Genomic DNA, 24,038 nt, shown 5'->3' on the forward strand with positions numbered 1-24,038 from the left:
CCTCTCTCAGAACTCCACTCCAGCCTTCCTTCTTGCCAAAGTCCACTTTTATTAGTCAGGCCCTTTTTTAGTTGACAAGTGATGAAACACCAAAGCAACCTAGCTTAAGCCTAAAGAAGCATTTGTGGACTGATGTAATTGGAAGGTCCAATGGGAGATCTAGGGCTCCAGCTACATCATTAAAACTTTATCTCCTTCTCCATCTCCTGGCTCTGCCTTTCTGAGTTGGCTTTATTCTCAGGCAGGTTCTTCCCCATGGCAAGAAAGTGGGTCACCACGTGGTCTAAGCTTACATTCTAAGGCTTTTGACCCAAAAGAAGAGAAATCCTCTTCTCTCAGCATCAGAACAAGCTTATGGAAGGCCTCTGATTGGCCCAGTTCAAGTCAGATGTCCGTTCTTTGGACCAATTATCATGGATAAAGAATAGGGTGCTGTGACTGGCCAAGTTGGGGTCATGTATCCATCCTAGTTTGACAGTCCCACAAGAGCCATATGGAATGGGGAAGCGGCAGGTCTAACAGTAGTGCTGAGCATACAAGAATGTTGCCTGTCCTTGACATCCTTCTTTATGGCTCAGTTCACAGGTCACTTCCTCAGGGAACTGTCCCCTCCCTTGTCCTGTGTAGACCTCAACCTTCCCACAGTAAATTTACAAATTATTTTCTGACTCCCTGACTAATCTGGGACCAACTTGAGACAGGGATGAGAGCACATTTATTCATCTCTATCGCCTATACCTTGTTTCCTTCCCGGGCTGTGGAAGAGACATTATTGGTGGCCTATCCAGCATCCATGTCCCCATTCCTACTCAGATCTTTATTGAGTTCCCCCTTCTTTCCCCATTGCCTTGGGCTTGGTGGGGAAGCAGACTCCACTCTCACTAGTTAAAACCCATCAGAGTCATCCCTTGCCACAGTGACTGGTTCAGGAATAGGCATGTGAGAGTTTGTTTGGGCCAGCGAGACATAAGGATATTTGGGAGAGGCTTCTTGCTTTTGGGTGGGCCAGTGAAACCAGTTGGCTCCTTCCTGCCCTCTCTTGTGCTGGATGTTGACTGCTACTGGCTGCACAGCTGGAAGAAAATTCAGTTTAGGCAAAAGCTGACATCATAGAAGGCAGTACAGAGATAACCTGGACCCTTCATGGCCCTGTTGAGATGCTGGGTTGGCCAACCCTGGAGGCCATCCTGCCCCAGGACCACCAAGCCCCAAACCAACACATTTCCTTGTTATGAATCCACTTGGAGCTGAGGGTATTGTTACTTGCAGCCACAAGTACCCTGAGAGCTCTTCCTGAATGAATGACATGGGTGAGTGTCCAAAGGCTGAGAGCTACCAAGCATGCCCTCCCCTGCCACCCACACCAGTTCTTTTCTTTTCTTTTTTTTCTTTCTTTCACACCAGTTCTTTTCTAACCTGTAGTTAACAGACATTCAAAGATTTGGGATACTTTAAAAAAAAAAAAAAAACCACAGCAGTCACTTTACTTTTAGGTTTGCACTTTACAAAACCACAAGGGAGAAGTCCTTGAGGGAAAGAGGGGAGGGAGTGGGGGATAGTAAAGAGGGGGAAGCACAGAGTAGGCCTCAGGCCAGCCCAACAGGGCCTCCCATGTCCTGGTTGTACAGAGCTAGACCAACAACTTCAGGGAAGGGCCACAGACCTCTACAGACTGTCATCATTTGACATTAACAGGCAGTCACAGGCCTAGGGTTCCGGCAGGCCAAGGAAAGAAGTGGGCTCCCTAGCCCTCCTTCCCCCAGGCCAGGGGAAGACAGTCTGAGGCAGGGGTGAAGTCTACCCATCCAGCAGCTTTAGGATGCTCTCACGTTCCTTCAGAGTCTTCCAAGCCTGGTCCTTCTCCTTCTTGGTGGGGGTCCGCTTCTTCTGCCGGGCAGCCATGATCTTCCGGAAGGCATCCATGACCTCGTTGTCTGCCATGCGGACCCGCTGTCTCAGCTCCTGCCGGCTTACTTCCTCCTTTGCCAGCCTGTAGGGACCAGCCAACCAAGGTGTCATGGGAAGCCCACCTCCATAGTGGGTCCCTCTCCCTCTTCCAGACTGAACCCACCTACCACCCCAGGATGGCACTCCTGTGGGCTGTTTCATACCAAAAAGCAAAGTTACTGAACCACACTTCTACGATACTATGTGCTAGTTACTACCTTAAGCCCTTCAAATATGTCAGCACAGTTAATCCTCATAACAGCCTTGTGAGGTAGGTACCATTATCCTGATATTACCAGTGATGACAGAGGTCAAGGAGAATAAAAAACACTCCTAAATCCTACAGCTAGTGAGTAGGAGATCTGAATTAAGGCAGGCTGGCTCCACGCAATCATCTTTAAAAGGTATTCTAGTGTTAGCAGAAGACCTGCTGACTTCAGTATCCAAATTCCAGAGCAACCTAAGGGTCTAGGCAGCCTGAGTGGGTGAGATGCCAAACCAACCCCTGTAAATGAAATCTGACCTATCAATTCCACTGTTGGTGGAACTGGAAGGTGGCTTAGAGATGCGATCTAGTCCAACGTGTTAATTTTCCAGAAGGGGAAGCTGCTGCTCAGGGTAGGAGATACCTTGCTTAAGGCCCTGGAGCTGGTCAATAGCAGAGCTGAGGACTGGATTCTAGGCTTCTAACAACCCAAGCTAGTTCCTTCACTGTCCACTACCTTTTTTAGAAGTTTGTTTATTTGTTTATTTTTAATGTTTTATTTATTCTTGAGACAGAGAGAGACAGAGCATGACCGGGGGAGGGGCAGAGAGAGAGGGAGACACAGAATCCAAAGCACCATCTGAGCTGTCAGCACAGAGCCCGACGCGGGGCTTGAACCCACAAACTGTGAGATCATGACCTGAGCTGAAGTTGTACACTTAACCAACTGAGCCACCCAGGTGCTCGAGAAGTTTGTTTGTTTGTTTATTTATTTATTTATTTAGAGAGAGAGAGCGCACGAGAGAGCGCGTGCGCACTCGAGTGGGGGTGAGGCAGAGAAATAGGGAGAGAGAGAGAGTCCCAAGCAGCCTCTACACTGAGCCGGACGTGGGGCTCAATCTTGTGACCGCAAGATCATGACCTGAACCGAAATCAAGAGTTGAACGCTTGACTGACTGAGCCACCCAAGCACCCCAGTGTCCACTACTTCTATATCTGCACATCTTTGTTTCTCCCTCTCATTCAATCTTTCTCTCCTCTCCACCCCACTCAGTATCTCTTTCATCTGTTATTTTTCCTCTTCTTGTCCTTGCATGAAAGGGAACTAGAAAGAGGCTTTGCATTCAGCCTTGGGCTCAAGTTGCAGCTTGGTTGTTGACTGGCTGTGTGACCTTCAGCAGAGTACTCACTTCATTGGCCCTTCACTTCCTCATCTAGTAAAGAGGTGAAATACCACCTACCCCCTGGACTGTAGTCCAGATTAAACAGGAGGGTGTAAATAAAGTCCCTGGCACACAGCAGGCACTCAGTAACCCTTATCCTTAAGCACTCCCTTAGCAGTTTGTCACCAAGCAGTTCCCCCTCCTTTTAATGGTGCACCTCTTTACCAATTACCCACTTGTAGACCACAAGCCCTTTGCTGTCCCTCTTCCTAGCCCCCAGTACAACGTGTAAGAGACAGGCAGAGCTGGCCAAATGCGTGTGCCCTGCCCTGTTGTGGCTCTGTGAGGCAAAGACATACACCTGCCCGTGAGAAGCAAGGAGACTCAGTTGGACGACTTCTCTACCTCCCCTCAAAAAGGGCAACAACTACCATAATCTCCCTCCAGAGATCACCTATACTTTTGTCATGACCAATGCAGGGCAAGATGGATGGGAGTCAAAATGAAATGAAAGACATTCTGACTAATTTCTTAAAGAACTGATCCTAAAACAAGGCAATTTCCAGTGAAGAGCCAATAATAATCATGGATGTCCAACAAAATGTTAACAGTTGATAAATCTAGGTACAGAGTATATTGGCGTTTACCATACAACTCCTTCAGATTTTCTGTGTTTATGAAATTTTTCATAAAAATGTTAGAGGAAAAGAAGATAAGCATGAAAAGATTAAAAAAATAAACCATGCAACAATGTGAATATAGGTAATACCACTGAACTGTACTTTTTAAAATGGTACAGAGTCAATTTCATGTGTTTCTTTCACCACAATTATAAGTAGGTAAATAAATAAATCACAGATGTCTAAGCCTTAGAGTCTGTGGTATCTGGCAATATTTTTTTCAAGGCTCTCCTGGTGATTTAGAGGCCCTCCCAGGGAAGCCTATTGTAAAGCGCCCAGAAGGTGACCAGCAGCGACCAAAGCCTTCTCAGCCACTCCCAGGCCCGTGCATCCCATCCACACTAACCTCAGCAGGTCATGCTTTTTGGTGCGGTTGTGGGCACTGAGCGCCTTCAGCTCGGCCTGCCGTTTGCGCAGCTCTGCGAGTACCTCATCTTCCGAGTCCTCTGCGGGGCGGTCCTCAGACTCCAGCAGACCCTGGGCGATCAGCTCCTCCTTGATGCGGCTCTCCAGGGACTTGGTATGTGGTACACTACAGGAAGGTAGCACTTAGCTCAAGGGCCAGCTTAGAGGGGGGACCCGAAAGGTTCCCAAGGCTAGTGACACATTCCTTTCTCTTTGGGCACTCCCTATCTATCTAGGTATAAAAATATAGAGAAAATGATACGAGCTGGAACCCTGAAACTCCTAGAAAACCTAGGAGTAAAGCTCCTTGACATGGGTCTTGGCAATGACTTTTTGGCTGTGACACCTAAAGCACAGGCAATAAAATAAAAAACAAGTGGGACTACATCAAACTACAAATTGCTTCTGCACAGCAAAAGAAATCATCAACAAAGTGAAGAGACAACTTACGGAACAGGAAAAGATATTGTAAACCATATATCTGATTAGTTAATATCAAAAATAAAGAACTCATATAACTCAAAAGCAATAAACCTGCCCAATTAACAAATGGGCAAATATCCTGAACAGACATTTCTCCAAAGAAGATATACAAAACACCAGTAGATACGTGAAAAGATGCTCAATATCCCTAGTTAAGGTATCTTGCACCCCCATGTTCACTGGGGGTGCATTATTTACAATAGTCAAGATATGGAAGCAACCTAAATGTCCATCAATGGATGAATGAATAAAGAAGTTGTGGAATGTATATATACACACACACACACACACACAATGCACACATTCAATAAACTGTTATTCAGCCTTAAAAAAACAAGGAAATCCTACCATTTGTGACAACATGGATAGACTCTGAATGCATTATGCTAAGTGAAATAAGTCAGAGAAAAACAAATACAGTATGATCCCACTTATATGTGAAATCTAAAAAAAAAGTTCATAGAAAGAAATCAGACTTTTCATTACCAGAGGAGGAGGGTGGGGGGAAGGGAATTGGGGGAAGGTGGTCAAAAGGTACAAACTTCTAGTTATGAATAAACACTGGGATATAATATGACTGTAGCTGACACTGTTTTATGTTATATACAAAGTTGTTAAGAGTGTAAATCCTGGAGGGCCTGGGTGGCTCAGTCAGTTAGGCATCCAACTCTTGGTTTTGGCTCAGGTCATGATCTCACGGTTCGTGAGCTTGAGCCCCACATCAGGCTCTGCACTGACAGTGTGGGGCCTGCTTGAGATTCTCTCTTTCTCCCTCTCTCTGCCCCTCCCCTGCTCCCAATGTCTCTCTCAAAATAAAAAAAAAAAAAAAAAAAAAAAAAAAGAGTGTAAATCCTAAGAGTTCTCATCACAGAATTTTTCTTTTCTTTTTATTGTGTCTATGAGAAGATGGATGTCAGCTGAACATGTTGTGGTGATCATTTCACAACACACGTAATTTACACATGTAAAATCAGACCATGTACATGTTTTGTACATTGTACATGTATACCTTAAATTTATACAAGGACGTATGTCAATTTTTTCTCAATATTTTGGAAAAAATACAGAGAGACACACATGGTCTTATTTCAAACATAGGCCAACACATGTGAATTGTAAAAAAATCTAGAAAAACCTATAATGCTAACAACTCAGAGAGAACCACTATTATTTACGTCACTATTATACACATTACTGTTATTTTGCTGTTATTAACATTCCACATATAAAACTGTGTTTTATTAGGGGTGCCTGGGTGGCTCAGTCAGTTAAATGTCTGACTCTTGGTTTCACTCAAGTCACGAATTTGTGGCTAGTAAACTTGAGCCTCGCATCGGCTCCATGCTGTCACTGTGGAGCCTGCTTCAGATTGTCTCTCTCTCTTTCTCTCTGGCCCTCCCCTGTTTGTACTCTTTCTCTCAAGATAAATGAACTTAAAAAATTTTTAAATATGTTTATATTTTGTTATATAATATTTATTTACTATCTATATCCCAGATTTTGTCTCATGTCATTTCCTATCTTTTATATTATTCTAGTTTTCTATATACACACATTTAAATATATGCTGAGTAAAAACAGGATCAAACTGTATTGTGCTACAACTTTTTCTTCACTTAGCACTTTAGTGTTTACCTTTTTTCATGTCAATTAACTGTGTTTCTCAAAAACGATTAGTAGTTATAAGTAATTTTACCATATGGAGTTATATCAATTTAGCCAAACAATCCGTTTCAGTTGGACATTTAGGTTGTTTGTGGTATGAACAGGGCTATGATGAACAACCTGTACTTAAGTCTGTGCATGCAGAAATGCTGGGCCAGCATGCACATGTGAAACTTTCATTGGGCTTCATCTAAATGCCCTCAACCTCTCTTAATGAAGACCTTCCCATGTTAGGATAAAAGAAGTCAACAGAAGCAGGGACCAGATAGTAGGAATGTGGACAGGGTTGTCACTCACCTGAAGGGCTTGTTCTGATTGCGGGGAGAGGTGCTTGCCCCGTCGGCCCCTGATTCTTTCCCAGACATGTCAGGAATAGGAGAGTCCTCCATAGGGGAAATAATATTTTCCTAGAAGAACACAGAAGTGGGACAGAAAAAAAAAAAAAAAAAAAAAGAAATGGGAGGGAGAGAGTAAGAGCTGTAATATTTCCATTTTCTTGCTCTTCCCTGACCTACAGTCAGAGTCTTCAGTCTTCACAGACCAGAAATATTCTTTCATTGCTCCCATCGCTCTGGAAGCCTTCCCAAACTGATTCCAGGAAGCTCTGATCATTTTAGAAATGCCTCTTTTTTACTGATACCAAAAGAAGACAACACAGAAAAGCAATGAGAAAACACTCAACAACAGTAAAGAGAAGAGCCAAGGTTTGTTAAGCGTTTGGAATGTATGTTAAGCATGTTGTGACAGAGGCTGCTGGCTGTCCAGCTACACTACATTTCCCAGACTTCCTTGTGGTCAGATGTGGCCATGTGACAAACTCTCTCCAGTGGAAAGCGATCAGAAGAGATAAGAGCCACAGCCAGTCATGGCCATAAACCCCATAAACCTTCCTTCACACATTCTTCCTTGCTCTTTTTCTGTGGGCTTGGAGTAGTAATCATACCCAGAATGACCTTGTGCAGAGCAGGTTTAGGGTGGCAAAACCATCACAGATGGGGTCCTTGTCTGATGGGGTGGGGCTGAGATCTCTCCCCTCCCCCACCTCAGCCAACCTGGAACACGTGGCCCCAGACTGTTACACGAGAGAGAAAAACACTACTGTGTTTGAGCCAGGGAGAAAACTAAGGCTCAGTGAGGTGAAAGGATGTGCCTAAGGGCCAGATAGTGGGCATAAAGAAAGGGACTCTGTATCTGGGGTTTGAATCCTGCTTCTGTTTATTAGCTGCATGACTCCAACCAAACAGTTCCTTTTTCTGAGCCTCAATCTTCTAGTATGTAACATGGAGCAAACCGCTGTCCTTGCCTCCAACAAAAGGATGCGTGGAAAGCCCCTTGCACAGGGGTCAGCCCTTAGCCAACATTCAGCAAAAGTAACTGTGGTATAGTGGCTACTTCTGGGAGAGGTTACAGACTGGGGGGGTTGACACAAGAGAGGCTTGTGTAGGATATTGGCAAGCTTTGTTTCTGTTAGGCTATATATACATGTGTGCTCATATATGAAAATTTATCAATTTATACATGTACTATCTCTGCACCTTTATAAATATGTGATATACTTCAAAAGAAAATAAAACATTAAAACAGAAAGCATGCATAATTCTGTCTTGAGTTAGGATGCTCACCTCCACCAGGGCCTGTAGGAGGCGCTGCGTCAGAGCACCAAAGGGGCACCCATCTTCGGGCTGTTCATGCTGGGCCTCAGATTTCTTCAGCAGGGCATCCACATCTGAAGTAGACAGAGAAGTGGTACACAGGTGGGCTAAGTTCTTCTAGGAACTCAAGTCCTGGCCTGGTGTGGGCAGGAAGGCGAGGGGCCTACCTTTAGTGTCCAGTTCGGTCAGTGGCCCCATAAGGCCTTTCTTCTTGTCTGCCACGGCTGCTGCCCGGGCCCCATCCTTCTGTTCCTCCAGCAGGTCCTCCTGTGCCCAGCGTTGGGAGTAGTGCTTCCCCAAGGGTGGGATCTGGTGGGGAGATGCCACCCGGCCCAAAAAGGGTAAACACTGGCAAGCTATGCCTGGGGTTGGTAGGGGCTCTCTGCGCACTTTGGGCACTGCCAAAAAGCTCATGATTCGTTCCTTCACTTATCTGTCTTCAAGTACCTACCCCAGGGCCGAGGCCTATGCTTTGCGTAGATGGGAAGAAACAAAGGAGATAAAAATCTATATGCTCACAGTCTGGTAAGGGAGACAGGTACATAATGAACTAAGACACACACAGGGGCCAGTATGGAAAATTTCCAAGATACAGGTGCAGAATGGTATGTGTACACGGATCATCTCAAGTCACAGCTATTGTCCCTAGAAAGAACTAGGAAGCTTAGGGTCAGGAGAGGAAATCGTCTTTTGTATTACTTGAATTTACTACTGCCTATATGGACTACCTTTTCAAATAAATTTTCTTTTTCAAGTAAGTTTTTTAAAAATTCAAAGAACTGATGTGCTAGAGGTAGGTCAAGGTGCTGTGGCACATGAAAGAGAAATTTTCTGCAAGCAATCTGCAAAGGCATTTTGGTGGAGATAAGAGATCAGTGCTTTGAAGGATGAGCTAGTTTGCCAAGGGAAAAGGAGGAGCATGTACAGAGGCCCAGAGACCAGCAAGGATCCTGTGTGGGCCTAGAGTGAGGGTAACGTGCTTGTTGGGGCTGGTAAATGCAGCAGTGAGGAGGGGGAATGACTGAGGAAACTGGAGACGGGTGGTGGGTCTGTGTCACCAAGGACCAAACTACTTGGAATCGATCTTGTGCCAAAGAGGAGCCAGAGGAGGCCTGGGAACAGGGCTGTGTCACATCTGATCATGACAGCTGGACTATGGGAGAGTTCTCCCAAACGCTTCTCTTATTTTCTACATTTTCTTTGATGGAAACTGTTTTATTTACATCATAAGAAACCTAACTTTTACATACTAAAGAAAAAAAAAGTCCCTTTGGAGACAGGGAACTGTCTTGACACCACTTGGACAAAAACTGATGAAGTCTTGAATCAAAGCAGAGGGGCACCTGGGTGGCTCAGCTGGTGAAGCGTTTGACTTTAACTCAGGTCATGATCTCACCATTCCTGAGTTCAAGCTCCGACTGAGGCTCTGTGCTGACAGCTCTGAGCCTGGAGTCTGCTTCAGATTCTGTGTCTCCCTCTCTCTCTGCCCACTCGCATTCTGTCTCTCTCAAAAATAAACAAACGTTAAAAAAAAAAAAAAAAAAAGCAGAGGGGATGGAGATGTTGGTACAAAGAACAGCCTCACTGAAGGAGATCCATTAGGATGTATGTGGTGATCATTTGGAGGGTATAGAGAGGAAACAATGCAAGAAGAAAGCTGACAATTAGAGCCAGGGTGCCTGGGTGGGTTAATGCGTTAGATAGGAGGTTGGGCAGGGTGGGGGAAGGAAAAAGATACATGACTTTGGGATCTTTGATTTTGAGGCACTTCTCAAGTCCTCTAGTTCGTCACCATGTCTACTAAGGTCCAATGTTTCTACCTTGTAATGTTCAGCTTCATCTTCTGGTGGTTTCAGTAGTTCTTCTAGCGTGCGTACCTCCTCACTGGTAATATCAGCACAGTAGGGCTCCACTGAAGCCCAGAACCTGCAGGGAGAAGCAGATCCTGAATGGGAATCTCCTGTCCCACCAGCCTCAGTCCCAGACCCCTCCACAGCCTTTACTATTTGAATCCAAAGGCCCCTCTATGTTCTCTGGCCCGGAACCTGTTGGGCGCATCATTCTTGGGGATCCGTGGCACGTCAATTGGGTCATCAGTGAATTCATATTCCTGGATCTTGGGCTGAAGGTTTTTGGATTTGGGCCGTCCGGGGCCAGGGCCAGGCCCATGTCCCGCTTTTCCTTCCAGTTTCTGCTTCTTCGGCTTCCCATGTTTGGGGGGAGCTCCAAGCTCGTGGTCTCGACCCAGCTTCAGGAATCGGCGATCACCTTTCTTATCTTGCCAGTCAGTGAGGATCTGAAATTTACAGAGGACTGTCACTGAGAGAGAGAAAGGAAATGAGAGGACAATTCTTTCTCCTAGTGAAGAATTAGGATCTAGAACTTGAGAAGACTCCAAGGTCTTTTTATTTACCCATCTCCTGTTTAGTAAACTCCTAAGCATCCTTCAAAACTCAGCTCCTTTTCTGTGCCTGCCTCACAGAACTTTATTCATATACTTGTCATCATTCCATTCATTTGTCTGTATTGACTCACCTCTGTATCACCCAAACCACTTACAGTGTTTAGGTCAAACAAATGATCATGCCCTAGTGCATGTTAGCACTGGAATATGCTGGTGGTAACTTTTGGGGGAATGCAAACAAGCCTCCCAGCAAACCTTCACTTCAAATGTCACCACAACTGGGAAGCCTTCTCGACATCAGTTACCCAGCTTTTTAGAAGCTATAATACAACTGATTATGCCACAGCCCTGATCAAAAAGCTTCAGTGCACTTTCAGGGATCACAAGTTAACTATTCATCCTTTGAGCTCCAATTAAAAAGGCCTCTTTGTGTCTCTGACACTTTGTACCTCCACTGCAGGCCCAATTGTGTTGTTTGGTCAACCTGGAATGAACAGGATACCTTGTCTTTTCAACTAGACTATAAGCTACTGGAGACCAGAAAACTTATCTTAACTATCTCTGTTCCCCAGGATCTGGCATAGTATCTGGCCCACGGGGCTGAGGGGATATTTATGTTGTCAACAGAAATGATCAGAGTAGTACCAAATAACATTTGAAATACTCAGGGTCAGACATCAACCGATGTTTTGCAAAAGTATCTCTTTTAATCCTCACAAAAGCTCTGAGGTACCTCCTATGATTCATCCCTGTTTGCAGATTTGGAACTGATGCTCAGAGATAGGAGGCAACTGTCCCAAAATCATACAGCTAGGAAACAGCAACACTAGCAAGTGCTTAGGCCAGGATTCAAATACAGGTCTCCTCAGTCCCGTTCCTTTAGTACTTCTAACCATAACCAACATCACCTGTATTTGTCTGACCTCCCTTTCCCTTTAGTTGGCAAACTCCCTGAAGACCAGAAGTGTCCTAATAATTACTTCTAATGACTAGCACCCAAAACATAATGGGGGTTCGGAGGTCAGTAAATTAGAAATCTTGAAATTTATGAGGATTGTGCACATTCTTGTGTATTCTACATGTCACCCGAGCCCGGTTTAGGCCTCTCCTCACCCCTCTAAGCTCCTGTACCTCAAGGCCTCAGCTGGTGGGGCTAACTCAATGACCCATCCCATCACTTGTCACAGTCCACCCTGGTGATATCCTCTCTGTAGGGTATCACCTGGGTTTCAGCCTCGAGAACCCGTAGGCGCCGGCTGGCAGAGGAAAGTAGGGTCTCAAGCTCCAGCTGCAGAGTGTCCAGCTCCTCAATGCCGATGCCATCATCCTCAGAGCGGGCCAGCACTGCCGTGTAGCGTGGACAAACCTTCAGGTGGTCCACAGACTTGAAGTCATGGAACTGCAAGGGGCAGTCCTTCAGTTCACTCATGGCCCAGGATACGGGACCCTGTGGAACTGGAGAGAAGAGAGCCATGGATAGGAGATAAAATGGGAGAAGAAAAGTCGAAGAGCTCCCTCCATCTAGGGACAGTTTCAAGGGGAAAGCCAGGCTTCAGTACCCTATTGACAAGGTCAATGGCACAGCTCCTACTCAGAGAGCCCTTACTGTGCATTAAGCTAAGGGCAGACGTTTTACTGGTTTCTCATCAATTCCTCACCCAACCCCATAAAGAGGGACAATGGTGACCTACACTTTACAGATAAGGGAACTCAGACTCCAAGGATTTTACCTGCCCAAGTTTACCAAGATGCAATCTAAATCCAGGTAGTTTTGAGTCTGTGTCACTAATTACCATGATATACTATGCCCTGTCTTTCTGATGCTCTTCTGTTCTCCACTTGGGTTCTGCTAAGCCCCTGAACTCCAAACATCCATTCTTACAATGTTAATGTTCTCTGTGCCTCCCAGCCTCTCCTTGTCTCACCCCTTCCCATCTTTGTCCCTTCTCTTTGCCCCTGACAGTGGTTAAGAATGTGGGATGGTTGGGGCGCCTGGGTGGCTCAGTCAGTTAAGCGTCCGACTTCGGCTCAGGTCACGATCTCACAGTCCGTGAGTTCAAGCCCCGCGTCTGGCTCTGTGCTGACTGCTCAGAGCCTGGAGCCTGTTTCAGATTCTGTGTCTCCCTCTCTCTCTGACCCTCCCCCGTTCGTGCTCTGTCTCTCTCTGTCTCAAAAATAAATAAATGTTAAAAAAAAAAATTTAAAAAAAAAAAAAAAAAGAATGTGGGATGGTAAGGGGTGCCTGGGTAGCTCAGTTGGTTAAGCGTCTGACTTTGATTCTGGTCATGATCTCCAGGGTCATGGTTCAAGACCCAGGTTGGGCACTGTTCTGACAGCTTGGAGCCTGGAACCTGCCTCGGATTCTGTCTCCCTCTCTCTCTCTCTGCCCCTCCCCCTCTCGTGCTCTGTGTGTCTCCCTCAAAAATAAACATTAAGAAGTTAAAAAAAAAAAAAAAAAAAGAATGTGGGCTGATAAACAGGACATACCTGGGTTCAAGCCCAGCCTTTTACCATTTTCTATTTACGTAGCTCTGATTATGTTTTTTAACCTTCCTGAGTCTCGATTTTCCCATCTACAAAATGGGGACAAAAGAAATCTGAGTCTGTTTCCCCATAAGAAATCTGAATTTGTAAAATGGGGATCACAATAGTACCTACCTCCCCGGGATGTTCTGAGGATTAAGAGAGGATGCTCGTCAAGAGCCCAGTTCAGTGCCTGACACAGAAGTGCGCCTGTTTAATGTCTGGCCCCTCCCGTGGGTCGCCCCAGTGACTCGCCTTCAGGGTCCCCGTCCTCCAGGGACCCCCTAACGCGGCCCCTACCCCCTCTACCTCCTCACTGCAGCCTCCTGCAGCCTCCTACGGCCCCCAGGCCGCGGGAGGGGTTGGGGAGTTCCGGTTGGTGGGAGCAACCGCCCCGGAACTGGCTAGGGGCGGGCCCCCTGCAGAAGACGCGCGGGTGGGAGACGCGAGGGAGAGCCCAATATGGCTTGCGGGGAAGGGTTTGCAGGCCGCGAGCGAGCCCACTGCAGGTGGGATGGGGGCGGGGGTATGCCTCGGGCCTACTCTGGGGAACAGCCGGAGGCTGGGGGCGGGGCTCGGCAGCCGAGATCTTAGCCCGGCAGTTAGTTCCGCCGTGCCCCAGGGGCTTCAGGTAGGAGGGGCCCAGAGAAAAGATAGGGGCGCGGAACCGGAAGGAACGAAGAGCTCCTCTGCCTCGCCTTGTCCTAATATGGTGCCCAACCTGAGGCCGGGCTGCACCATTGCCTGACTATGGGGAAAGACAGCAAAGACGACAAGAAGGCCAAAGTCACAAGCGAGAGCTACACTCATAACGGGATAGGCTTGAGTATTGATCTAAAGCTTCGGGAGTCTAAAAATACCGAGGCAGTCCTAGCGGAGAAACTTCAAAAGGACCAAGTGCTCCTAGGCTCCCCCTTCTCCGCTCGGAGCATAGATGGTACCTTCCGGAAGTCCGGGCGGAGACTGAGGCTGCGCTTCTCGCGAAAGGGCTGGCGTCGCGGGGCTGGCCACTTCCGCACTTCCGCTTTCCGGCCCAGCCAGCGCCCGCGATGGTGAGAGAGCCGGGCCCCGGGCCAGGGACCCCCGCTGTTTTGCCTCAAAGCTCTGGGTCTGGGGGAGATGCGGCTTTGCAACGGAGAGGCCCGGGGCCGAGGGATGCTGTGGGGTGTGGGGGCGCGATGAGGCTGGGAGAAAGAGGGCGGGGCGGGAGCCAAAGTGAGGAAGGGGCGAGCGGGGGACGCTCTCGTAAGAAGCAGGCCTTGCAGCTTCATGGTCTGGCTTTTGATGCAGGTGGGGAATTGTGAGGCATGGAGGACGCCGGAAGTGGGGCTGGTGATAGCGCCTCGAAGACACGTAGTAGGCCTCATTGCCCACAGTAGGGGAGCTGAGGCATAGAGTAGGGTCACCTCCTCACCTAGAATAGAACTTCACTAAATACACTGTCCTGCTCTCTCCTGCCTGCTTGACCCACAGTTTCTCAAAGGAAGTGTCTACACTTCCGTATCCCACTCTTCTTATCCCCTGCTTTGCTTCTACCTCACCGAAGTATCTCTTATGCTGTCGCCACCCAGACCTCTTCCTGGTCAGAACTCAACCCGTGTTAGCCTTACCGTAGTCCGTGAGCTCTGATACTACTGATCCCTCCCTTCCTGGAAATCCTCCCCTTTGATAAATGTGGGTGTTCCTGGGAGTTGAGACTGGCTCACCACCTTCCTCTTTACATTTGTCCTAGTGGTACCTATCTAGTTTCTTGGCTTTGGTGACCTTGTGTGTTCTGGTGACTCTTGAATCTGCCTTCCTCGCTCTCTTTTAAGGTTTGCCTGGAAATCTTGATAACACGTTCATAGTAGACCTCCAGATCAAGGCCCATTTTTTCTCCTAAACTTGCTTTTCTTTCTGTGGTGCTGTGGCTTTGTGTCTTCTTACCTCAGCTAGAAACCTGGATTTTCTCAAAGTCAGCTTTATTGAGTTATTACATGAGAATGCATTTTATTTGTATAAGGGCAGGTGTCATGAGGCTTGCCCCTTAAAAATTATCCTTTTTAGATTTATCACTTTTGACAAACACGATCATGTAAGTACTGCGATCAAGACAGCAGAATGTTTCCTCAAAAAACTCCCTCACGTCCCTCTGTTAATCAGTCCTATCTTCTCATTCCAGCACTGATTTTTTTTTCTCCTATAGTATTCCTTTTCCATATTGTCATATAAAAGGAATTCTTCAGTGTGTGGGCTTTTTAATGTGGTTTCTTAACATAGTGCACTTGAGATTCATCTATGTTGTGTGTATCAGGAATTTTTCCTATACTATTTATTGCTGAGTAGTGTTTCATCAAATGGGTGAACCATGGTTTGGTGGGAGGTGCTTTTTGATTCCATTATCCTCTACATCTTATGTCAGTCCAACTCTTGTGAGGACTCTCTGCTTGTCCTGTCCACCGCCCCAGTCCAGGTTCTCATCACTGCTCCTTGAATAACCCTCTTTGCCTTTTGTCTCACTTCCCTCTCCAGTCCATTCTCTGCAGAGCCCCCATGCAACTGTAGTCATGTAACTTCCTCCTCAGAAAGCCCCAACAGTTCCTTACTACCTAAAAGAAAGGCTAAGCTTAACAGTCTGGCATTTGAAATTAGCCATGAATCTCTAGGCTACCATTGCAGCCTCATCTGCTGAACCTAAAATGCTTCCCCTAGGGGCACCTGGGTGACTTAGTAGGTTAAGCATCTCTTGATCTCAGCTTAGGTCTTGATCTTAGGGTTGTAAGTTCAAGCACCACGTTGGGCTTCATGCTGGGCCTAAAGCCTACTTAGTTAAAAAGGAAAAAAATGCTTCCTGTATACAGCAACACTGTACTCATCGCTACTTCTGGAACTCTTAATGCCCTTTTGTGTTATTTTAACCTTGTTTATACTATTTCCATAATATTGTTTAGGAAAGGAGTAAGACACTGCATTTGTTAGGTACTGAGCAAGGTGCAAGGAATATAGATTTCAGTAAAGGAGACCAGGAAGCTTAAAGTCTAGTGAAGAAGAAATCACCTTATTAAATAAATATAAAAGATGTGTCATTGTAGATTATAATAAATGCTATCAAGGGGGAAGTCAAGAAAGGCCTCTGTAAAGAAGGAAGAGGCCTTCCCTAAATAAGCCAAGATCTAAGGGCTGACTTAGGTCGAGAGGGGGAAAAAAAGCCTGCAGGTAGATGGATCAGCCTGTGTAAAGCCCTGAGGTGAGAAAGAACTTAGTTAATACAAGAAACTGAAGATAGGCCAGTGTAGGTAGAAGCTGATCCCTCTACTGGGAATGTCCTTAGTATACTTTTCCTTGTTGTAAAATCATTCTAATCCTATTTTCATCTTCACCTCCAAACCAGTTTCTTCTGGAAATGTAATTTGTAAGTCTAATTATGTCACATTTCATCCTCCTTTATATCATAGTCACTTTTTCTGTCTCCTCTACCCAGTGGAGCTATTTAAAGGTAGAGATTGTCTTTATGTTTTATTTTTTCCCCCCACCCTTAAAGGTAGAGGTGGTCTTTAAATTCTTAGCATCTGGATCAGTGCCTGGCACACAGTAAACATCCATTGTTGGCTCAAAAGACAGATTGAGAATAGTCCTTCACCTGCATGCCTCTCGACCAGAGTTTCTCAACCTCAGCACTGTTTGGAGTTGAATAATTCTTTTTTGTGCATTGTAGGATGTTTAGCAGTATGCCTGGTCTCTACTCATTGCCAGTAGCTCTCCCACTCCACCCCCAGTCCTGTCAGTGAAAAATGTCCTGACATTGCTGAATGTCTCCTGGCAAGAAAAATGGTTCCCTGTTGAGAACCACTGCTCTAGACTTAGAATGAAATGCACCTTGAAGGCTTACTCTGTTTGGTTCATGTGGTCTGAAAGGCAGGTACTGTCAGTACCGTCTGGCTCCTTTGTAGCTAGTGTGGGGTGGGGGCGGTGGCAGTGGGCAGTGGGTTTGCAGAGACAGACTCTGATCCTCCCTTTGGTTTTTTCTTACAGACTGCCACTCTCCGCCCCTACCTGAGTGCCGTGCGGGCCACGCTGCAGGCTGCCCTCTGCCTGGAGAATTTCTCCTCCCAGGTTGTGGAACGACACAACAAGCCCGAGGTGGAAGTCAGGTAGGGCAGAGAAAGGTCAGGGTGGGGATGATGGGCTCAGCCCCAGAGATGGCAGTTGTCTGGAGGCTACCACAAAGTCGCATCCTGGAGTTGGAGACAGCTACACTTCTGCAGTTCACTTATTTTGTCTTGTTGCCAGATGAACAATCGTTCCCAATTCACAGTTCGGAAAATAGGGTCAGTGGGTTGGCAGGACAAAACCCAGGGGAGAAACTCCTCTGGAACCAAGATTGCTTGGCACAAGGTGTGAGTTCTCAGAGTGGGGCTGTTGGTCAAGTATCTCCTGTGGCATTACTGAACCCAGTTTAAGGAGAGGGTGGAGAATTTTGTTATCCAAGATCCCATCTCCATTCTTTTGTAATTTAAAGTTCAAGGGCTGTGTTTCCCTGCCTCCCTGGACTCATCATTTATTTCAGATATTCCGTATTTTGGGTTATTTTCTCTTATCTGATATATGTTTTGTTAAATATTCTGTTTCCCTTTAAAGTTTAATCTGAGACATACATAACTGAGATAAGCAGTGTTACCACACCAAGTTGAAATGACTTGAATTTAAAAATACTGAAAAGATGTTAGCATGTGTCATGTTGTTTTACTTAACATACGTTTTCCACTAGGCATTTTAATTGCCAGTACACATAACTGTAGATTCAGAGGCATCAAAATGGGAACTGAGCTGAGAGGGGTCTTGATGCCAAATAAGTGAATCATTCGTGAATTGATAATTAAAGGAGACCAAACTGTGTTTTGTTTTTAGCTTGCCCTTTTATCCCTAAGGCAGCCTCTCTCTTCTCATTCCCTAAATGGTGTATGGGTTTGCCTGTAGTTATTAAAATAAGAGCTGTCATTTGTAAAGCTCCTACCATGTGCCCCGCACTCTGTTAGACAATTGACCCTTTTTGATCTCTCTCAATCCTCGCCAGTGAAATAGGAATCAGTCATTTACAGATGAGGAAATTGAGATTCCAACAGGGTAACTTGTCCAAGGAAAGTAACAGAGGAGACTGGATTTCAAAACCTTTTCGCCCTGACTCCAGAGCCTTGCTCCTTCTGTTGGAGAACACGCTCGCTGGCCCCCATCTTGGAGCACCCCTACTTGTGAGTCTCCTCTTCCTTGGACTCTATGGTCTCAGATAGAGATTCCAGGTCCTGCTGTGGGGTCTCCCTGAGCATTCTGTTCCTCTATAGTACAGAGGCCTGTGACATTGTGTTTCAGGAGTAGCAAAGAGCTCCTATTGCAACCTGTGACCATCAGCAGGAATGAGAAGGAAAAGGTTCTGATTGAGGGCTCCATCAACTCTGTCCGGGTCAGCATTGCTGTGAAACAGGTGAGCTCACCACTGAGCCCCTGCCTCCTCAGGAGGCCAGGGATCCTCATCTGAGAGAGCTGTGCTAGATTCAAGGTGAAAAGAAACCCAGGCTCTATTTTCTTGACTGTACCTAGGGAATGATTTGCCAAATTCAGCAGGTCAGTAGAGTAGACAGAGCAACCCTGTCTTCTAGGCCTTGCTCTGGATTACAAGTCAGGAAACATAGCAGCCAAGGCCATTGACAGTTTAGTGTGAAGTCAAGAATCATTTATAAGAAAGGGAGAATAAGTCCAGTTCAGAAAAATAAATAGTACCAGTATCAATTTAATAGCTATAACCTCTGAAAAAGAGATTTAGGATAAAGAACAAAGTGTAATTTCTTACGTTTTCTCAGGTGATGTTTCACAAGTGTGTGATATTCCTATCACCCTTATAATTATTGCCATATATATGTATCATCCGGCCAGTTATTTGTTTAATGGATTTCCTTAAATTGACTTACTTTTCTTTATTTAAATTTGTTTGAAAACGAAACTTCGTGCTGTAGGAGAAAAGCAACATCACTTGACAAGTAGAGGGAACTCCAAAAAAATAAGTTCATTGAAAGAAAACAAAGCTGTTATTTAGACTAGATACTGTTACCTACAGAAAACTCTGTCCTTGGGGGCCTGCTCTGTTAAAAAGGGAGATTAACAAGTGTTGGGAGGTGTTCAGGGCATACCAGCACCTAGTTGCAAAATTCTTCCATTAGAAATAATGAGAATTCAGCAGAGAAAAACTTTGGGGAGTTTTTGATGTTCATTGCTATTAAAGTGGAGATCACCTAAATTTATTTCTGATAGCCCCACATGGTATATGTCATAGACTTTTGAAAATGCAGCACTGGTGAAATGGGCAGGTGAGGAAGAGGCTGCTCAGAATGTAGGTATGAATTCTGGAAGGAGCGGATAAAAACCTCGGGTTTGCCAGAATTACCTCTCTGGAATGGGCAAAAGTGAGACTGTGATAATGTCCTGTTAAGTTGAAGACGCTCTAATGTAATAGACATTCAGTTGGCAACCAGGTGCCCCACAATTCAGGCAGTGTTTGCTCCCAATGGCAAACCCCACTGCTTGCAGCAAGCCTAGGAGAAATTGAGGTCAGAAGATCAGGGCTACAGGTTTCTGTTAGCCTAAGATGTCAGATTTAGGGAGACCTGTTTATCCTTCACTCTTACTAGGCTGATGAGATCGAGAAGATTTTATGCCATAAGTTCATGCGCTTCATGATGATGCGAGCAGAGAACTTCTTTATCCTTCGAAGGAAGCCAGTGGAGGTGAGACTATATGACCCACATGTTCATAATACCCAAGGTTCTTCCACCAAGTCGGCTGTCACTGGCCAGGGATTGTTCACAGAACCTGGATTGCTTCTCCAACTGTAGGACAACCGCTCCCTGAGTTGAGAGTGGGCCTTCATTTTGGCTGGAGTGGGAGTAAGAGGGATTAGAAGCTTAAGAGAAGTTGGGCCCACCTCAACCATGGGAAAGGCAAAAAATATGAGATGCATTGCTCATCTTCCTAGAGCCTTAATGGCAGAAAGGGCACGATAAATCAAATCCTTTCTGAGCTCTGCCACCACTAAATCATTGTCTCTCAAGGCCACAGTTGACATTGGCTCAGTTGTTGCTTGACTTTGTACTTGAGTACTTTCCACAGATTCTCTGCCAAATCAACTTAAAATAACCACAGTGACTGAGTAGCTACCATGCAGAGCCACATGTACCATCAGATGTGTTGGCCAACCTCATCCTCATCCTGAGCTAAAATCTCTCTTCCTAAAAAAGTAAATAAAAATAAAAATAAAAAAAATAAAATCTCTCTTCCTGCTCCTAGATCTAACGTCTGTGGCCACCCAGAACAAATAAGATTGCTCCTCCACACACAACCAATCCCATCCTTATCCCATAGTGTCTCTTCTCTCTGGTTGATTAGATTCTTCTGTTAGAAGATTTCAAGTTCCTTCATTCTCCCATGACTCATTCTGCATGCAGCTGTTTGTATCACAAACAGCTTTCCAGGGGTGCCTGACACAAAATTCTCACCTGGGGTCCGTTCCTTGGACCCAGCATAGATACCCTAGCAGAGCAGGTGGGCTGCTGCCTGAAGGACATGTGACTTGGGAGAAGATCGCAGCCAGTAGGAAGCATATAGCTGAGTGACCTTAGAGGACATGGTCAACTAAGTGCCCTGGAAAGCTAATTCTCTCCTGTTTTTTCTCTTCCTCCTTCCTACTGTCTTCCTTCCCCAGGGATATGACATCAGTTTTCTGATCACCAACTTCCACACAGAGCAGATGTACAAACACAAGTTGGTGGACTTTGTGATCCACTTCATGGAAGAGATCGACAAGGAAATCAGTGAGATGAAGCTGTCGGTCAATGCTCGTGCACGCATCGTGGCTGAGGAGTTCCTCAAGAATGTAAGTGGGAGGACTTACTGGTGTCCCTAAAGAGGAAGGAGGTGCCATGGGTTGAGAACTTAGAATCTGGCGGTAAAGTGGTGCCAGCAGTTTGTATTTCCTGAGGCCTCTAGGACCTTCTGGTGGGTGGCACGTCAGCCAGGTGCCTTGGGGCTGGAGGACCTGAGGGTCATCTTTGTGAGCTGCAGGGCATTTTCTGTATTTGAGTGTCTCCAGGACACCTCTCTTAGTCTCTCATGGAGACTTAGACGCTCCTTTGTACATCTCAAAATGTACACAGTCCTCTGTATCTAGTTCAAACCCCAGGTGAGGCAAGTTAAATCCACATGGGAATTTTCCAGGAATATAGGGCAGTTCATCATAGTGTAATTCCACTTCTCAGACAGACTTAAATATTTTCCTTCAGTGTCTGTTTCTCAGGCTTATAGTCATGATTACTTTCATGGCTTCAGTCCTCCAGATCTCTCTTTCATTTGTTTGTGTCTTCCTAACTAAAAGGACAGCAGTCCTCTGAAGAGGAGGAATTGTTTACACTGATGAGCTGATGACACAGTTGCTCTAATTTAGATATTCAAGATATCCTGCCTTTTTTTTTTCTTCTTCCAACCAGTCTTTGGTTTGTTGACGTGTTCTGCTCAGAGTCAACTATGATCCCTAGATGGTAGATTAAGTGTTTACTCCTAGCAGTACATACAGATCCAGCCCAGAAGGAATTCAGATTCCTAAAAATGGAAATTACGCCTGCTTCCCCTGGGCTTTACTTATACGGAGGGCAGCCAGTGTACAAAGTAGCTGCCCTGTGCATGCAGAGCAGTGTGCTTGTTCAGATCACACAGACTTTGTGTGAGTCCGGCCTTGCTGCCTACTTGGGCATGTTCCTGAACCTCTCAACAAAGCCTCAGTTTCCTTAGCTGTGAAATGAGACTGTTAATACGTACTTTTCAGTATGGTTGAGCATTAAATGAGGAAGTATATACAGAGCAGATCACCTGGTTCATAGTAAGCTTTCCAAGTATTGTAGCACCAGAGTTTTATGGCAAATGCACCAGGAGGCCTTTAGGTTCAACTACGAAAGAAAATAGTTCTTGTCCCGATTTATTATTTGGCTTATTCATTCAAGAGTCATTTAATCATAATAATTGGATTTCTGTTGTTTAATCCCTGAAACAATCTTTGAGTCAGGTGTCATCCCTATTTTATAGATGAGTGAACTGGGCTTTGGAAGTCAAATCACCTATCCAGGACCCTCAGCTAGTAAGACGAGAAACCAGGACTTGGAGCTTGGTTTTCAGATTCAAAAATCAAAGATAGTACCATGGCACTTGGCAGGGGTCACATACTCAAGTGCATGCAGGGGTCAGGCAGGTAATAATGTGTGTGAGTGAAGTGGGCTATTGGGAACCTGGTAAGCATATGTCTCATCTGAAGAGGACCACTACCACAGAGCTCCTGTTCATTATGGTTTCATCTTCTAGCTTGTCAAAAGAATCCCCAAGTCTGGATTTGTATGCAACATCTTGCATATTTTCAAGGTTGTAAACTAATTCCTATCTTTTAAAAATACTTTATGGGCCAGACATTGCTCATTATTGGGCTGGGTTCAGTTTGTGGGCCAATTGGACCACAGCTTCTGGTCTGTAAAATGTCCAGGGCCGTTCTGGGTACCATGAAGGATACCTGAGGTCAGAAAACATTTCAAGGGCCTGTTATGGTTGGAGATCCACCCAGAGCTTGGCACTAAGTACCAGATCCTGGGTCCTTCTACTCTGCTCTTCTGGCCCTCTGAGTCCTCAAGTGCTTGCATTTAGGCCTCTCATCTCTAAAGAAGGCAACCTCAGTTCACCAAGTGAGGCACTGTGACAGCTTTATAGCAACCTCCATGACAGGGCTAAGGGGAGCTGGGGAAAAGCCCACCTCACCCTTAATTTCTCTGCCGTGTTTAGTGCTGGGTTTAAGGCTAGTGCCCTGAAGGTCACTGCTGAAGGCTGACTGAATTAGAGCATGCCCCCAAGGTGTCCTGGGACCCAGCCCTTTCCCCCAGAAATCTGAGCACAGTGGCAGCTCTCAGATCAGCCCACCTCCCCAGAGCAGGCCTGCCAAGATACATACTGTAATAACCACCATTCACTGCCTCTTGGTTCTCTTGACAGTTTTAAACCATCTGGCTGGATCTTGAGGCCTTCCCCCTCAGACTCCCCCGTGTCTCTGCAAAGGCATCCTGGAGTTACTCCCTAGAGCGGCGGCGGAGGCAGCAGCAGCAAGCAGCAGCGGCAGAGCGGGGGAGCTGGGTCGGGGTGGGCATTAGATGCGGGAGGTGGGTGGTGTGCTTGCTAGCTGGGCAACAAAGCAGCAGTGGACCTGCCCCAAGGCCACAGGTGCCTGGTCAGGCTGGCTTCTGATGTTCAGTCCCCTGGGCTGGGACAGATTTTTTTTAACGTCTTGAAACTTAAATTCTGTGCTTGTAGGAGACTGAAACCTTTTTGTCTTTTTTTTTTTTTTTTTTTAAACAACCTCCACCTCCAGTGGCTGTGACTGGTCCCAGTGATTGTACCATATTGGTCGCTGTGGGTCTGGGCGGGCCTGGAGCCAGAAGGCGACTATTGTCTCCCTTTCCCAATTACCCCCTCCCCAAGCCCCAGGTGGGGAGGGAGGGAGGGAAGGAGGAAGGTTTCAGACTCCAGTTCTTTTCCCTTGCTGTCTTATTCCTGAGCCTCCTTGGTCCCAGTAGAAGTTGTGGGGACCCTCTGCCAGCTTTCTGAGCTCTACCTGAAAATGGCCACCCAGCACTGGTTGAGGACAAGGGCTGAACTGGTGGCCACCAGCCATGTCCAGGAGCTGGACCCTGAAAGCCAGGTACCTCTGGCCGTAGGGGCCACTTTGTGCCCTCCCAGTTGAGAGGGGCCACTGTTTCGCCTTGTCTGTCAGTGCAGTGCCTGTGCTAGAGGTGGAGAGGTGAGTCGTCCAGAGCTTCCTGAGCTGGGGCTTTCCTGCCTGCTCTGGCTCCTCTGCTC

The 24,038-nt window shown here is 46.2% G+C and overlaps 3 protein-coding genes across 6 annotated transcripts in view; 2 read left to right on the top strand and 1 right to left on the bottom strand.

The window, feature by feature from the left end:
• OGG1 (8-oxoguanine DNA glycosylase) overlaps positions 1-17,250 on the top strand; it is a 43,959-nt gene extending 26,709 nt beyond the window's left edge. The window contains exon 9 of one of the 2 annotated variants that reach the window (XR_009609839.2): positions 17,139-17,250. The gene's annotated coding sequence lies outside the window, so the exon portion shown is untranslated. Of the gene's footprint in view, positions 1-7,065; positions 7,287-17,138 lie in introns of those variants that run through there. The other variant, XR_009609840.3, reaches the window with a different exon arrangement.
• On the bottom strand, positions 1,483-13,798 carry TADA3 (transcriptional adaptor 3). 3 transcript variants are annotated; one of them, XM_060631724.3, is made up of 9 exons: positions 13,437-13,798; positions 11,827-12,059; positions 10,246-10,496; positions 10,021-10,126; positions 8,368-8,509; positions 8,171-8,274; positions 6,846-6,955; positions 4,342-4,527; positions 1,483-1,990 (listed from the first exon to the last, which is right to left on the bottom strand). In XM_060631724.3, exons 2-9 carry the CDS (start codon positions 12,031-12,033, stop codon positions 1,798-1,800), a joined length of 1,299 nt encoding a protein of 432 aa, XP_060487707.1. In that variant the 5' UTR covers positions 12,034-12,059; positions 13,437-13,798; the 3' UTR covers positions 1,483-1,797. The 3 variants fall into 3 exon arrangements, with proteins under 3 accessions (XP_060487707.1, XP_060487706.1, XP_060487708.1); XM_060631723.3 differs by having other exon boundaries at positions 13,263-13,797; XM_060631725.3 differs by lacking the exon at positions 13,437-13,798 and adding an exon at positions 12,335-12,356.
• Positions 14,047-23,528, top strand: ARPC4 (actin related protein 2/3 complex subunit 4). The gene is made up of 6 exons (XM_060631739.3): positions 14,047-14,179; positions 17,139-17,257; positions 18,474-18,585; positions 19,787-19,882; positions 20,857-21,027; positions 23,178-23,528. The coding sequence occupies exons 1-6, from the start codon at positions 14,177-14,179 to the stop codon at positions 23,181-23,183; spliced, it is 507 nt and encodes a 168-aa protein (XP_060487722.1). The 5' UTR covers positions 14,047-14,176; the 3' UTR covers positions 23,184-23,528.
• Positions 23,529-24,038: the final 510 nt, after the last annotated feature.

Source organism: Panthera onca, chromosome A2 (genome assembly GCF_046562875.1).
Source record: "Panthera onca isolate mPanOnc1 chromosome A2, mPanOnc1 haplotype 2, whole genome shotgun sequence".
Classification (NCBI taxonomy): Eukaryota; Metazoa; Chordata; class Mammalia; order Carnivora; family Felidae; genus Panthera; species Panthera onca.

Excerpts from the sequence above, each read along its gene's own strand:
- TADA3 (XM_060631724.3), bottom strand. The coding sequence starts at position 12,033 with ATGAGTGAACTGAAGGACTGCCCCTTGCAGTTCCATGACTTCAAGTCT. Across the intron at positions 10,127-10,245 it reads AAGAATGATGCGCCCAACAG|GTTCTGGGCTTCAGTGGAGC; the intron begins GTTCCGGGCCAG and ends TTCTCCCTGCAG. Across the intron at positions 4,528-6,845 it reads AATCAGAACAAGCCCTTCAG|TGTACCACATACCAAGTCCC; the intron begins GTGAGTGACAAC and ends ACCTTCCTGTAG.
- ARPC4 (XM_060631739.3), top strand. Across the intron at positions 18,586-19,786 it reads TCAGCATTGCTGTGAAACAG|GCTGATGAGATCGAGAAGAT; the intron begins GTGAGCTCACCA and ends CACTCTTACTAG. Across the intron at positions 19,883-20,856 it reads TTCGAAGGAAGCCAGTGGAG|GGATATGACATCAGTTTTCT; the intron begins GTGAGACTATAT and ends TTCCTTCCCCAG.